General features: G+C 37.8%; 1 protein-coding gene across 50 annotated transcripts in view; it reads left to right on the top strand.

Annotated features, from left to right (window-relative positions):
• Nucleotides 1-16061, top strand: part of ST7 (suppression of tumorigenicity 7) — a 315021-nt gene that overhangs the window by 211361 nt on the left and 87599 nt on the right. For 29 of the 50 annotated variants that reach the window (XR_014833022.1, XR_014833028.1, XR_014833027.1 and 26 more), the window contains 2 exon segments: nt 7376-7448; nt 8926-9028. Coding sequence is in view for 19 of the 50 variants with exons in the window: in XM_021078412.2 (XP_020934071.1) it covers nt 7376-7448; nt 8926-9028 (176 nt within the window). In the remaining 31 variants the exon portion in view is untranslated. 50 annotated transcript variants of the gene reach the window in all.

The following is a 16061-nucleotide window of genomic DNA, read 5'->3' as shown; positions in this document are numbered from 1 at the left end:
AGTTATTCATTCCATTTCTCTTTTTCCCCTCAATGCTTTTCTTTTTAAGAATTTCAACAAATAGTCAATCCCAGCAAAATTCTAGAGAAAATGAATATGCGGTTTATGAACACTTAAGAAAGAGGTGATTGAGGATGCAACATGGATTTACTGAGGAAGTTGTGCAACATAAAAACAGATGAGATAGTGGATGTGAAAATATTTATGGTCTATATAATAGTATTTAAATGTTTCTTAGTTTAAATGACCATTTTTATTTATATTTCTGAATTAGAGACGTGACATTGAAGTATTTATATCTTTATTTAAAAAAATTTTTTTTCTTTTTTGGCCATCTGGCGGCATATGGAGTTCCTGGGCCAGGGGTCAGATCTGAGTCACAGTTGCATCCTTCAGTGCAGTTGCAGCAACCCCGGATCCTTAACCCACTGTGCCAGGTCAGAGATCAAACCTATTCCGGTGCTTTAGAGAGGCTGCCAATCCCCTTGCACCACAGCAGGAACTTCTTTTTAAATAAAATATTTAATAATGTTTTTAATGCTGTCTTTTTAAGTAACACAGAGCAATGTGGCCATAATACCCATTATATAATTAATAAATGAATAATTTAATAGTATAATTGGTAAATATACCTATCATAACCATTATGAATGGGTTGCACATAAATCATTGCGGACCATTGCAAATTTAGAGTGATCTATAGAATACTATTTTTTGGATTCTCTCCTTGATATTGCCATGGTTAGTATGTTTTAAAATCAGACCTTTTCAACATAGCACATTTAAAAAGCATGTGCTATGCGGGGTGTTCATACTTGTTCTAAGTATGTGATGTTGGCGTATTTCTTAACCATTCTATGCCTCACTTTCCTCATGTATAAAACAGGGATAGCAGTAGGTCCTCTCTCACAGGGTTACTCTGAGGATTAATCGGATAATGTGTATAAGGTGTTAATACTAGTGCCTGGCACTTAATAAGCCCTTGATACATGTTAGCAGTAATTTTGATGATGAGGACGATGCTGTGGGGAGGAAGGTATACTTGTGAGGTATATGGAGCAAAGCAGTGGGTGGTAGCTTGAGTCATAATGGTGACTAATAGGCTGTAATGATATGCTGAAACCATTAAGATTTAGTAGTTTAGATTTTATTTCAAGATTTAAATTGTAACAGTCAAATATGAAATCCTACTCATAAGTTCACAAATTCTCATGGCTGAAGTAAAAGAGGGAAAAAGGCCTCACTTTGGCTGAAATTGGTTTGAATAGAATCTGGGTGATTTTGTTGACCACAACAATCATAGGAACAAACGAAGAGTTCCAGCTGCTCAACTTCAGGGCCTTCCTGGCCGGTGTTCATCGAGGGGTAGTGGCCGTGCCTCCCAGACTGAATGTTTCCCTGAGCTCTGTAATGGTCAGGGATTCGGAGGATTATTTCCACTTCTGATTCTCATATTTTGAAATTACCCTGGGTTCCATAACAAAAATAAGTGAGAAGTTCTGAAGAATATGTCAGTTGAGGAGCCAGAAGTATTTATTCTGGAAAAGATTAGGTATAGAGGAGATATTTTAACCATCTTAATATATGACAGGCCAACTTAAGAAATAATAAGATTCTATCTTGTTATAGAAGACAAAACTGGGGAGTAATTTTTAGATAAGGATGCATATAGAGAGTGGAGGGGGCAGAATGATGAAAGGCAAGTAAGAGAAGACAGCTTCATGTGGCACAGGATTGTAGATTTGGCTTTTTCTTCCATCTTTTTTATTGAGGTATAAATTAGGTATTGTAACATGCACCAATCTTAGACGTAGAGTTGGGTGACTTTTCGCTTTTGTATACATCTCTGTGATCACCACCCAGGATCATAGAGCTTTCCTTTATCTCAGAAGGTTGTCCCTCCAATCCAGACAAGCCATTTTTCTGAACTCTATAAGCAAAGATTAGTTTTGCCAACTTCATACAACTACTCTGGAGCACCGTTTTGCCAGTTTAAACATATATCTACCTTCTGACTTGATTCCATTCCCAGTCATATATCCAATAGAAATGAGTTTTGTTGTTATTTTCTTGTAATAAAAAATATGCACAAGAATGGTTGCAACAGCTTTCTTCATAATAGTCTAAAATTGGAAAACAATCCAAATAGCCATTAGGAAGAGAGTAAATATATTGTGGTATATCCACACAATGAAATACTACCTGGCAATAAAAAGAAATGAAGTACTGATACATGTTACAACACAAATGGATCTCAGAAATACCATGCAGAGTGAAAGAAGCCAGACACAAAAATACATACACTCTGATTCTCATTTTATGAAGTTCAAGATTGTAGATTTTAAGGAAAGACTTTCATGACAATTTGATTTTGCATACCTAAGATGCTTGGAGAAAGTTCTTCTCCTTTCATAAAAGGACCTATATGAAACACAAAATGGCAAAGAAGTGGAAGGAAAATGAAATGAATGCCAGCAGCTCAGCTTGCTTAAGTGAGACACATTCATTCAGTATTCCTGTCTCTGCAGTAAGTAATGCAATTATGTGGTGTCTCATTTTTTTTTTTTTTTCATTTCTTCTTTGGATTCTAATTCTTTTTTTTTTTTTTTTTTTTTGTCTTTTTGCCATTTCTTGGGCTGCTCTCACGGCACATGGAGGTTCCCAGACTATGGGTCAAATCGGAGCTGTAGCCACCAGCCTACGCCAGAGCCAAAGCAACATGGGATCCAAGCTGCGTCTGCGACCTACACCACAGCTCACAGCAATGCTGGATCCTTAACTCACTGAGCAAGGCCAGGGATCAAACCCACAACCTCATGGTTCCTAGTCGGATTCGTTAACCACTGTGCCACGACGGGAACTCCTGGATTCTAATTCTTAAGGGAACTTTCAGGCAGTAGTGGTAGCTACATGCCACTTACAAAAGGCAAAAAGGCACGGTGTAGTTAAAAATCTGTTCATACAGAATTAGAATGATTTTTAAAATCTCTTCTTCAAAATAAAATTTCTGAATGAATTACAAGCAATATTGGAAAGTAGTTTATTTGTTGTTATTTCCCACTTAAAACTTCTGATACTACTATCTTCATCACTATTCTTAGTTATCCTGTTCCCTATACCAATTTATCTATTTCCCTGGTGGTAAAGCATAAAATCATAGCAGACAAAAATCTGTGGAGAGGGAGAACAGATTTGTAGTCACTAGGGGATAGGTATGGGTGAGGAGGGTACAAATAAAGGGGTCGGATGAGAGAGTTCTTTTGGAAAAGTTGTGTAGTGTGATGGTAGTGATGGTTATATGAATCTAGCCATGGGATAAAATTGCATAGAACCGCACACACACACACAGGAATGCATGTAAAAAATGATGAAAACTGAATAAGGTCTGTAATTGACTTAATGATACAGTAGCAATATCTCTTTCTTGGTTTTTTGATTATACTACAGTTATATGAGTTGTCCCCATTTAAGGAGAGCCGAGGGAAGTGTCACAGAACTCTGTGTGCTATATTCACAACTTCCTATGACCCTATAATTATTTCAAAATAATAAATTTCAAGATTATAATAGGCAACAGCAACCAAGTGTCAGCCATTTTTTTTCTTTAGGGCCGCACCCATGGCATATGGAGGGTCCCAGGCTATAGGTCGAATTGGAGCTGCAGCCACCGGCATATGCCACAGCAATGCTGCATCCTTAACCCTCTGAATGGGGGCAGGGATCAGACCTGCAAGCTCATGGATGCTAGCTGGGTTTGTTTCCACTGAGCCACAACAGGAACTCCGTCTTTTTCTTTTTCTTTTTTTTTTTTTTCTTTTAAATAAAGAAATGAAAGGGTCTCATGGGACAATTAGCCCATAATAAGTAGCTTTCGCCTAAAGATAGTGTGTATGCATTTTCTTAAAAGTGAGCCAAAATATGCAGTTCCTGCCTTTGATGTAGGTGTTAGGCAGTTCTTAGATTAAAATATGGTTAACAGTTGCACACTGCAAAAGGAATGCATTTACTTTCATAAAGGTATGAAAATACATCCTCTAGATCTGCAGGCTGACAGTACTTTGTGTAAATTCTACCTTTGTCTGTCTATGCCATCTAAGTCTGGTTCTGCCAAAATATTTGCCCATGAGCTTGATTCAGACTATTTGTAAAACAGAATTCTTGCACTTAACATCATTGTTATCTTTTAAAAATTTGCTTATTACATGTATGTCACAGAAAGGTTTGGAAATGCAGGTAAACAGTAGAAAAAATTTTCTACAATCTCACCACCTGAAAATAAAAACTGTTTATTTGGCATATGTAATTTCAGTCTTTTTATCTCTGTACATATAAATGCTTTTTTAAAAAGGGTCAAATCATAATTTTTGTAAACTTGTTTTACTTTCTGATGTATGCAGAGCAGTGCAACATTTCCCCAGGTCATTGAATGACTGATTTCCAGCGCATGATTTAATGGCTGCACAGAATTGCACTCTGTGGATGTGTAGCACCTTAGCCATTCTCCCATGACTGGACAATTAGGCTGTATGCAGTTTTCCACCATTAGAAACACTGTCGTGATCAACATTCTTAAGGCCAAATCTTTATGCACAATGGTGATAATTTCCCTTAGGATAAAGTCTCAGAAGTAGAATTGCTGGGTGAGCAAAATGTTAAAGCTTTCGATTTATATTGACAAAGATGTGGCGTTCCCGTCATGGTGCAGCAGAAACGAATCTGACCAGGAACCATGAGGTTGTGGGTTCGATCCCTGGCCTCGCTCAGTGGGTTAAGGATCCATCGTTGCCAGGAGCTCTGGTGTAGGTCGCAGACGCTGCTTGGTTCTGGCATTGCTGTGGCTGTGGTGTAGGCTGGCAGCTGTAGCTCTGATTAGACCCCTAGCCTGGGAACCCCCATATGCTGCAAGTGTGGCCCTAAAAATATATATGTATATATTTATATAGCACCAAAGATGTGTCACTTAAAAAAATATGTTGTAAACAAAAACCTTATTTGAACAAGATGCACCTGAACAGAAATTTAGGCTCAGTTTCTTTATAATTTGTCTTCCTTAGAGACAAATTGCCATTACCAAATAAATGTATACTTTGACAAAATAAAAAGAAAAATATTGAAAATATGTTATTTAAGAATTTTTTCTTTTAAATCTTTAACAGTGAGAGCAAAATAATTTACTACAGTAAAAAGATAACACATGGAATGAAAGTGCCACCAGTGGGAAATGGGGTATTTATATTTTTTTTCCTACTTGATATTGATTAAAATGTATTTTGTTATTTACTTTTTAAGCAGTATGACTGTGCACATATACCAGCATCTTTACATGCAATGAAGGAATAGGGGTAAAAAAAAAATTTTAATTGGGAAAATATGCCATAGTAGTTGTAAAGTTGCATAGTTGTGAATGTCCTTTCTCTGAGTGTGAGGGGGTCTGACACTGAATTAAAGATCACCTTTGATTAGGCATGTCTCATATTCTGTTGGAACATCTCAGTTGTATCTTTTTCTGCATTTCCAACTGAGTAAAGTGTTCCTTTGCTTGATTAGGTGATCTTCAAAACAGCCTGATCTTTCTCATTGAGAAGCTAAATCCTTAACAGCAGATTTTCTTTAGTGAATCAAATGAGGCTCCATCTTGTCTGGCCATCGTCAAATAATTTCTACTGTTGTTTTCAGTTTCAGCTCCTTTCTAGGACTAATCCTTTGTTCCCACTTTGTAGAAAAGTACTAGGTTGACACAAAAGGAAAACAGATCACACCAGGAAGGGTGGAAACAGGGCTTGGATAATTTCAAAATGAAAGGTTTGAATTAAAAAGGGGGGGGGGCTGCACTTTTGAGAAGAGTGCATATTATCTGCAATTTTTTTGTTATCTTCCAATGACAATCAATGAGGGAACCCTAGCAAACAAGATATTTGATTCCTGGATTGATTTCCCACACTGGGAAGTGGTTAAATGTTTAGATGTTGGAAAAGCAACAAGAGAAATCCATGAGTATCTGACATTCTCTTTTTTTCCTTCTTAATCATAAGCACACCATTTTATATTATGCATATGGTACTGAAATTTTGTTTGAATGTAATTTATGAGATCAGGATTACAAAAACTCTTTCCCTTTCAATTCTGTCTTGGTATTTTCTCTGATTATTTGTATTTTTATCATTGTCACTGAACTTTCCCTCAAAGAGAACTTCCTCATGCTGGAATGCTGGAATTGATGGTAAAGACTTCTTATTGAATGGGAGATTTTTTTTCTTTATGAAGTCATTTTCTTCTGCTGCTATCTTTTGTCTAGTTACAGACTTTTCTTTTCATTCCTACTGTAATTCTTCTTACGTTGAAGACAGGCCTGCAAGAAACTTGGAGGGCATTCCAGGTGTTAAAGAGAGCTAACCTAGAGTGAATTTTGCAGCACCTGGAAATGGCATATTTTTACCTGGTCTGAATTAAGGAAGTATTTCTATGTCATAGCATAAATTACTATGAGTGTTAAAGAAAATACAGTTCTGGTATGAAATAGGATCATAATTTAAAAAGAAATTTCCACCCCAACGGGTCTACCTTCTTTTGAGTTTATCTACCCTCAGTTTTACTCTGTACTGTTATTTCCTATAAACTCTTTCTCTGAATCTGGTACCCATCCCCAACCCTGCGTCTGAAATTTTCTATAAAAACTGATAAGTGCTATTCTTCTGGACAACAAACTAGGCTTCATATGAAAGGGGCTTTATCATGGGTTTGAATGAACAAAAATTGTAGTTTTCTAAAGATTTCATAAATGTATGTATCCATAAAATATGTATATAATGATTTCTCTTGACTTTTTTAAACAGAAAACTGAATATAAATTTCTTAAAGCTTAATACAGAGGAAATCTGGTTTAAATCCGATCATTAAAGAATAATTTTTAAAATAAATTTATCACTCAAAAAACTTGTTTTTTAAAAATATCCAGTTAATATTTTTCTTCTTGTCAGTATTTCATATGCCTGTTGAGAAATTTTATAAGTAACAAAGAGGTCCTATTTGCCTTTCTTGTTATCAAGGCTTATTCATGTAATATTCAAATTTATGTATTTATAGCTATTCTCTGCTTAAGTAAACTCAACATATGAAAATCCATATTTTAAAATGGAAGATGATTGCTGAACAGTCAGTCTGGTGAATTTTAAACATGAGTTATTCACAAAAATATGAATTGCCCTTAGTTCTGCGTACCACCTGGATACATAAGGAACAGTTATGTACTGTATACATTAAAATATTCTAAACTGTGTTTTATTAGGCTTCCATGATTAACATGCTAGTGTATTAAAAATCATTGCTCTTTGTTTCTGCAAACTTACAAGAGTCCCTACTTTTTTCTCTCTAACAGATATAAGCTTACCAAAGTCAGCAACAATATGCTACACAGCTGCCTTGCTCAAAGCAAGAGCTGTCTCTGACAAGTAAGTGCATGGTAACTTGTGTGGTGCTAGATGCCGCCTGGACCCAAGGAGGTGTATTGTCTCTGAGGGCTTTCTCTGGAAGTTTTCTGAGTCTACGAGAGCCCCGCTTATGAGCATGCATTTTCCTAAAACTCGCTGATCTTTTCTTTCACTACTAGAAGGAGGGAATGTATATCCCCAGGTATTCTAAGGGTATATGGGTCCCCCAAAAAGGGATTTATTTGAAATTCTATGCCTCTGAGGTGACCTTTTTTTTTTTTTTTTTTTTTTTTTTTGCCAAACGGTAGATACCAAAAGGCCTGCTTGGGACTTATGCAAAATGACTTCTTTTATTCTTTTTTTTTTTTTTTTTTTTTTTGTATTCCTTTTCCTCCAGCAGTCTAGGGTGGGGTAGTAGCCATTAACCCACATGGAATATGGCAAAAGGGGATGATCATCTCCCATTCTTTACCTCATCAACTCCAAACTAACTCCCCATCCAGGGTCCATTTACCTGGAGTCACCATCTCAATAGGACATTTGCCCATTTTATTCAGGCAGGTGACTATGGCATACAGAATTTCCATAAACACACAAGGTGACTGGCAGGTGAAAGAGAATGGATGGCTTAACCGGTTTTGAGTTCCTAAACGCTTCCACTTCCCCAGCACACTCCCTCTGTAGCACTGAAAAGCAGATAACAGGAAAAGAAAACAGCCTCTGCTATGTCAGACAGGTTTGCTGTGAAGTGTATGTGCACTTTAAGACCGAAGTAATTTTCTTTCGTTCTTTTTTATCCTGTAGATCGCCAGTACCTACTGCAACATCTTTTCTCCCTACACAGCGACTCCAGCTTGGGAGGGCAGGGCCAGGGTTGTCACAGCTTCCCCTGTGGTGTCTGCCTGCCAAGCACAGCTCTGGAGTTAGCCCTGGGTGTGAGGTGAGAAAGAGATTGCATGGTCTGGTTTTTTTCATTCACTCGGGCAGGTGTCTCGCCCGCTGTTTGGGCATGCACACTCCCCTGCCGGATCGGCCCCAAGCAGGCTCGCCTGCTGCTGAAGGTGCAAGACTTAACCCTCCATCGCAGCACTGACATTGGGTTGGGAGCCTCCTTTAAAATTCTCCCCAGTTCTGTTTTTAACCAAGTACGCTCTTCTGTAACCTAGTTTTCTCTTTTTCCTACACTGTCAGTCCTACCCCCTCCCCTGACCTAAGCAGGTATCTCGTAGAAAACTTAGATTAGCTCTTTAGGCAGAGAGACTTGACAGCTGAATTTAATTCCTGCCGCAATTAGATGCAAGCACGCTTTCTGCTTCTGCTGGGGTTTTTGTTGGCCTCTGTCTGAGGGGTCACCCAGAGGTTCTGTGTAGTGGAGGTTTGGAGAGCTCATGCCTTTGGCTCGCTGTGGTTTCCTGGGCCCTTGATATGTAGATGCCTTTCTGGGTTAATACCTAAACAGTGGTCCCAACTAGATGGTGTTTGTCTTTCTGCTTTTCAGATTCTCTCCTGAGGCTGCATCTCGGCGGGGGCTGAGCACAGCAGAGATGAATGCAGTAGAGGCCATTCATAGAGCTGTGGAATTCAATCCGCATGTGCCAAAAGTGAGTCTGTGGGATCCCCATAGGAACTCATTATGATAACAGAGAAGGTGTTCAGTGACCACAATGTCATGTCTTGCATACACCCAGTTATAAAAAAAGAATTGCATCTGATGAATGTCGAGGCCCTAAAGATTCTATGCTTATTAGCCTCATTTTTAAGCAAAAGGTACATTCAAGAGGCTTTGGGGCCCATTTTTGGGCTTCAAATAGTAAGGGTAAATTGATAGACCTCACTTAGGCAGGCTGGGTTGGGAAGTCTGAAAGTGGCAAAATATGGAGATGCCAGGATTTTCACACCTATCACTATCTATGTGTTATAGTCTCACATAGATCCAACTTGAGAAATGGACCTGTTATTGTGAATAAAAGTGGTAAAAATACTAATATGTCATTCTGTGTCTCCATAAGTAAATGATAATCAGTATTGGCCAGCAAATAATGAGGAAAACCTCAAAGTATGAAGAAGTAGTTTTCTTTTGACTTGTGAGTGGAAATATTTATCTTACTCATTAAGCACATGACTTAACAGTTTATAAATATGCAGTGTTACCCATACTTTTTATGAGTTTGATTTTAATGGAGTGAAATCATGGCAGAGGATAGGTGTATAATCTTTTACTCAGAAGAGGAATGTGTATTCATGGCTTACCTGTATTTGAGTCCCTGCTACATGATAGATATATCATTGAGGGAAATTTTCAATTTCTTGATATTATAAAACACATTTTGACCTCTAGGAAAGTATTCCTACAATTTACATCAGGTCCTCAAAGGCAGTTTTCTTGGCAGAATGTCTAATGAAGACTCACTGGTGAAAAATGACAGGAGAAGACTGTTTTCTTGTTTTGTTCCAGCACTGTATCAAAACGGTGGTGTTGGGTGCGTGCACTTGTACGTGCGTGCGTGCTTATGTGCCTGCGTGCGTGTGTACAAGTTACCTACTTTGATTTATTTTGTTGATATCCAGAGTGACAGAGATAAGTAGTCTAATATCATTCCTGAAGTTTTACTCAGGTCATGGTCATCTTTTCACAAAACAGGAAATTGAAGAGTGGTACACAGTGCCACATTTGCAGAAGAATGTATTTATCCACTCTAGTTTCAGTGAATAGTGACCAACATAGTATTTGGAGACTTAGGTATTTTATATAAGGTGATATAAAATATATCTCTTTATTTAATATTTGTTCAGCTAAGTTAAAATACTTGTTTACATTTGATTAAAATTTAAAACTAATCATGAAAATATTGTCCTGAAATACAGTAAACTTAGGTCATCGATTAATGTTTATCAAATGCCATTCTCTAACCACAGACCTATTCTATGAACATAAATAAGGCTCTTTTAAAAGTGGTTTTGGGCAATAGAGTCCTAGATTTTGAGACGAAAACTTGGGTTCCAGTTCTGGCTCTGTCATGTACTAACTGTGGGAATCTTGGCCTTAGCCTCTCTGACTTTGTTTTCCCTCATCTTCCAAATGAAGATAAAAATGTAAGCCTCATCTATTTCCTGTGATAAAGATCAAGTGACATAATATATTCCAAGTTTTTTGAAAATACTCAAGCAATGTATGTTTATAAATTATTAAAATTATTGATATTTGGCTTGTTGGCAGCTCCTCCAGTGTGGGACCTTAGTCTTAACTTTTACAGTTATTCCAACCTGAGCCTTGTAATCCTGGGAAACAAGATAGTAAACTGGAGTAATATATTTTGGTTAGAAATTTTAATTGAAGCTGTCATTTAATTTTAGATAATGGTCTTAAGTGGTTCAGCCTCCAGAAGATTAGTAAAAGCCCTAAGGAATAGTTTAAAGCTGCCATGGAAGAATTTGACTCAGTCAACCAGTATTCTACCTACAAAATAGAAGTCTTCTAAAAAGAGAAATAGTATGAAAAAGTTGAGATAATTTTCTTTCATTCTACTTTCTAATTATTCAGTAGAGAAAATAGCGCATGTAAGTAAACTGATTCTCCACCACTTTGCTTTGTTGGTGATTATGCCGAGGGGGGCGCTTGTTTTCAGATCCTCATCTTCTCTTGACATTTCTGTGGGGAACAGGACCGGTGAGTCACTGCCCTCATATGTTCAAAATGAATCACAAACCTCTGGTGCACGTGCGTCATATGCAGGCTGCTATAAACATCTTTTATACACATTCTGCTGTTTATTGGACTGCTTATTAATACTTTAGTAGACATGTACATGCACACACACGTGCATACAGGCACACTTGCACATGCCTGTGCACGCCCACATGCTTGCATGTGTATATGTATTGGTGGCTTTTCAGGCAGAGAATAGCCTTAATTCTAGTGAGATATCAATGGCTAATATAAATATCTAGACTCTTGGTGGAAGAAGGGACCTTAAACATTGTATAAGGCATCCTCCCATTTTAAGCTGTCATCTCTCCTCTTAGTGATAGTGTGATAATTGTTCTGATTATTGTTTCTATCGGTGTTTACTGTGTGGCAGGCACAGTGCTAACTGAGCTACCTATGCATCGCCTTTACTTTTCATAACAACACTGTGAGGTCTCTCAACCGCATTATTATCCCTGCTACATAGATGAGGGCGCTGCGGGTTTGGAGAGCTTAAGCCATCTGCTCATGTCACACAGTAAGTAAATGACAGAGCTCGAACTAATTTGGTTACTCAGCTCTTAAGCATCTCCCTCCACTGCCCCCTAGATCCCACCAGGGGGCAGACCAGCCGAGGCTGGAGCCTTCAAATGATGGTGGACACATAGCTTCCCAAGGCCCTCCATTCTTTGTGGGCAATTCAGATTTCTTCAGGATATTATCATGTCTTAAACACTTCCATAGCTTTTTCTCTTTCACAGGATGTTGTCAGTGGCCTACCACAGGAATTTTCAGTATATACGTGCTATTTTACCCAATTATATTCTGTGTGAAAGGAGAAAAAATACCAAATATAATAATATGAACTGCCTTCCATAAATTTTCAGCCTAGTTCCAACTGGCATCCCAGTAAGCATAGTTTGTATTTCAACATCGAATGATAAATACTAGCTATTTCTCCTAGGAGGGTTATTCTTAGGAACTCTTCACCTGCAAACACGAGAAGCAGACAGTGTTGCTTCTAACCATACCACAGGGCTGAGAAATAAAAAACCGCAGTAAAAAGCCATGGATCTCTGCTCTGAAGGGGGGCCTCTAAACATGAGGATTTCTGAAACTTTAGATAGCACGAGGTTAGAAGGAGGAAGCAGCCCATAAGCTCATGTTGCAAATCGGCTTGTGTTACTCCCTCCTGAGGAAGCGCAGCTGTGTCGTCAGCCCTGCAGCCGCTGCCATCTCCTCGGACGGTTCTTCAGGACCTCTCATAATCTAACCCAAATGGTTTTCCATTTCCCCTCAGCTTCTTTTAACTTACTGTTCCAGAAACATTCTTCTCCTCTTTCCTCTTTGCTTCCTCTGAGGCAGTCCTGCTCATCCTTCACCACCATTCCAAGTCACCACCAGCAAGCTGTACCCTCCTCATCCCAGAATCAGTCTTCCCCCTTTGGTCTCTCACTGCTGTGCTTTGATTAGGTACTTACTGTTCACCTCCTTTTGAGGATGACTAGGGAGGTTAGGATCTTAATCATGCTGGGGATTTTCAAGGACTGGCTACACAGTTTAAAACAAAAAGGCGAATCTTTAAACCATTAGAGGAGTTTACTGTTTAAAGTGATTAAAACAGGAGTTTTGAATTGAAAGAGAGTTTCTCCATCTTTTAAAGAAAACGTCACGCATGCGATGGTGGACAAATGAAGGCCTAAGCTCAGCTTGGTTCTGTGTCTTCCTCTCTGTGTTACTGTCTTTTGCTGTATTTTATTTTAAACCAAAGCTGAATGGATTTTCAGCTTTAGTTTTTTTCTTCTTCTTTCCCTGCAAATGTGCTTGCCCACCTGCCCTGCTCCTGCTCAGCAACGACAAGGTTTGTCATAGAGAGACACATGTCTATCAGTGATTCATTTCTTAACAGATCTAAGTTAATGAGGGCTTGTGTACTCTTAGCATATGCTCCGCCTACATGGCAAGGCCTCCCCTGTGAAGAGACACATTTTTGGTTTGAAGGATATTGCATTAACTCCTTCACAATGTTAAAGATAAATTTCATTTTGACAGATTTTGAAAAAGGACTAAATTATTGGTTTGTTACAAGCAGTATTAGATATGTTTTCTTTCCTTTGTAGTGGTATCATAAAAGTAAGTTTTATATTAGAGAAAAGCATAAAGAAATCATTTATAATCCCTTTATTTCTAGTCATATGTCATGTCATTTTTTCTATACATTTTTAATTCTTTTTTTAATGATTTTTATTTTTTCCCTCATAGCTGGTTTACAGTGTTCTCTCAATTTTCTACTGTACAGCAAGATGACCCATTCACACATACATATATACATTCTTTTTCTCACATTATCATGCACCATCATAAGTGACTGGATATAGTTCCCAGTGCTAAACAGCAGGATCTCATTTCTTATCCATTCCAAGGACAATAGTTTGCATCTATTAACCCCAAATTCCCAGTCCATCCCACTCCCTCCCCCTCCCCCTTGACAACCACAAGTTTGTTCTCCAAGTCCATGATTTTCTTTTCTCTAGAAGGGTTCATTTGTGCCATATATTATGTTCCAGACATAAGTGATATCATATGGTGTTTGTCTTTCTCTTTCTGACTTACTTCACTTAGTATGAGAGTCTCTAGTTCCATCCATGTTGCTGCAAATGGCATTATTTTGTTCTTTTTTATGGCTGAGTAGTATTTCATTGTGTATATATACCATATCTTCTTAATCCATTCATTTGTTGATGGACATTTAGGTTGTTTCCATGTCTTGGCTATTGTGAATAGTGCTGCAGTGAACATGCAGGTGCATGTGTCTTTTTCAAGGAAAGTTTTGTCTGGATATATGCCCAAGAGTGGGATTGCTGGGTCACATTTTTAATTCTTAGGAATCATAATAACATAGCATATCCGTATTTTTAAAAATTAACACCAGGAAGTTCCCTAGTGGCACAGCAGGTTGAGGATCCATTGTTGTCACTGCTGTGGCTTGGGTCTCTTCTGCATGGGTTTGATCCCTGGCCTGGGAACTTCTGTGTTCCTCGGCATAGCCAAAAAGAAAAAATAAATAAATAAAAATTAACATGGACTCTTCACTTGGACTCTATGTTTGAAAACTGGGGATGTATTTATTCCTCCAGGTGAGGATCATCAGATTTTCAGAGTTCTTTGACCTTAAAAAAGGTATCTTCTAACTTAACATTAAAGTCCCAGTCTTTTAGCTATGTATCTTCAAATACCTTAAAGTGTTCTCTGGATGATTTACTTCCTTTTTTTTATAAAAAGCTCACAACATAAGATCTACTGTCTTAACCAGTTTTTAAATGCACAGCACAGTATTGCTAACTGTAAGCACGTTGTTGTACAGCACATCTCTAGTACCTTTCCATCTTGCATGACTGATACTTTATACCAGTTGAACAGCAGCTCCCCACGTCTCCCTCCTCTCAGGCCCTGGGAACCACCACTCTACATTCTGCTTCTATGAGTTTTACTACTTTAGCTTCCTCCTTTAGGTGGAATCACACAGTGTTTGTCCTTCTGTGACGGACTAATTTCGCTTAGCATAATGTCCTCCAAGTTTATTCATTTGTAGCACAAGGCAGGATTTCCTGCTTTTTTAAGGCTGAATAATATTCCAGTGTGTGTGTGTGTGTGTGTGTGTGTGTGTGTGTGTGTGTGTGCGCGCACACCACATTTTCTTTATTCATGCATTTATTAATGGAAATTTAGTTTGTTCCCACTTCTTGGCTATTATGAATAATGCCCCAGTGAATGTCAGAGAGCAGATGTCTCTTCAAGATTCTGTTTTTAGTTCCTTTAGATGAATCCCCAGAAATGTGATTGCTGGATCATATTTTTAATTTTTTGAGGGGTCTTAATACCGCTTTCTGTATTGGCTGCACCATTTTACATTCTCCCTAACAGTGCACAGGAATTCCAGTTCCAAATTCTCCACTTCCTTGCTCACACGCAACATTTTCTATTTTTTGATAGTGGCCATCCTAACATGTATGAGGTGATATCTCACTGTGGTTTTTATTTGCAGTTCCCTGATGATCTGTGATGTTAAGTACCTTTTTGTGTACTTGTTGATGATCATATATGTCTTTTTTGGAGAAATGACTGTGCAAGTCCTTTGCCCATTCTTAATTTAAGTATTTTTTAAAATGGAGCTGTACCAGTTCTTTATTTATTTGGATATTAAATCCTTTTCAGATATGGCTTACAAATATTTTCTCCCATTACATAGGTTGCCTTTTTACCTTGTAGTTTCCTTTGCTGTGCAAAAGCTTTTTATTTTGATGTAGTCCCACTTGTCTACTTTTGCTTTAATTGCTAGTGCTTTTGGTATCATATCCAAGCCATAACTGCCAAGACCAATGCTAGGAATTTTTTCCCTATGTTTTTTTCTAGGAGTTTTATAGTTTCAGGTTTTACATTTAAGTCTTTAAAGCATTTTGAGTTGAATTTTGTGTATGGTGTAAGATAAGGACGATTTTATTCTTTGGCATGTGGATATCCAGTTTTTTCCAATACCATTTGTTGAAAATGATTTGGTTCTTGTGTCCTCTGTTGTGGACATCAGGTTGTAGTCAATTCCAATAGTGAACCTCTTTGGGGATAAAGATTTTTTTTGTTGTTTAGATTTATTTTCTTAGGATAAATTTACAGAATAGGAGTTATTGGTAACATATAGAAACATGTGAGGGTTCTTGATATTTATTTACCAAAAAAAAAAAAAGTAGCTGTTTACAGTTCCATCAGCTGTGACTCCTTTTTTATTTCATCCCACCCAGCACTGACCAGTTTGTTTAAAACTAAAAAAAGAAAGAAAAAAAGGAGAACAAAACACATGATTTTATTAATTACAGATGGAATTCTGTCCTTTCAGTTTGCATCTCTTTGCTACTTCTAGTGACTTGTAACATCGTCAGCCATGTGCATTGAGT

Source organism: Sus scrofa, chromosome 18, assembly GCF_054392235.1.
Source record: "Sus scrofa isolate SSC_HxYL_T2T_F1_AM1 chromosome 18, Sscrofa_HxYL_maternal_Yorkshire_Landrace_v2.0, whole genome shotgun sequence".
NCBI classification, from domain to species: Eukaryota; Metazoa; Chordata; class Mammalia; order Artiodactyla; family Suidae; genus Sus; species Sus scrofa.
This window is presented reverse-complemented; position numbering and strand designations above follow the sequence as displayed.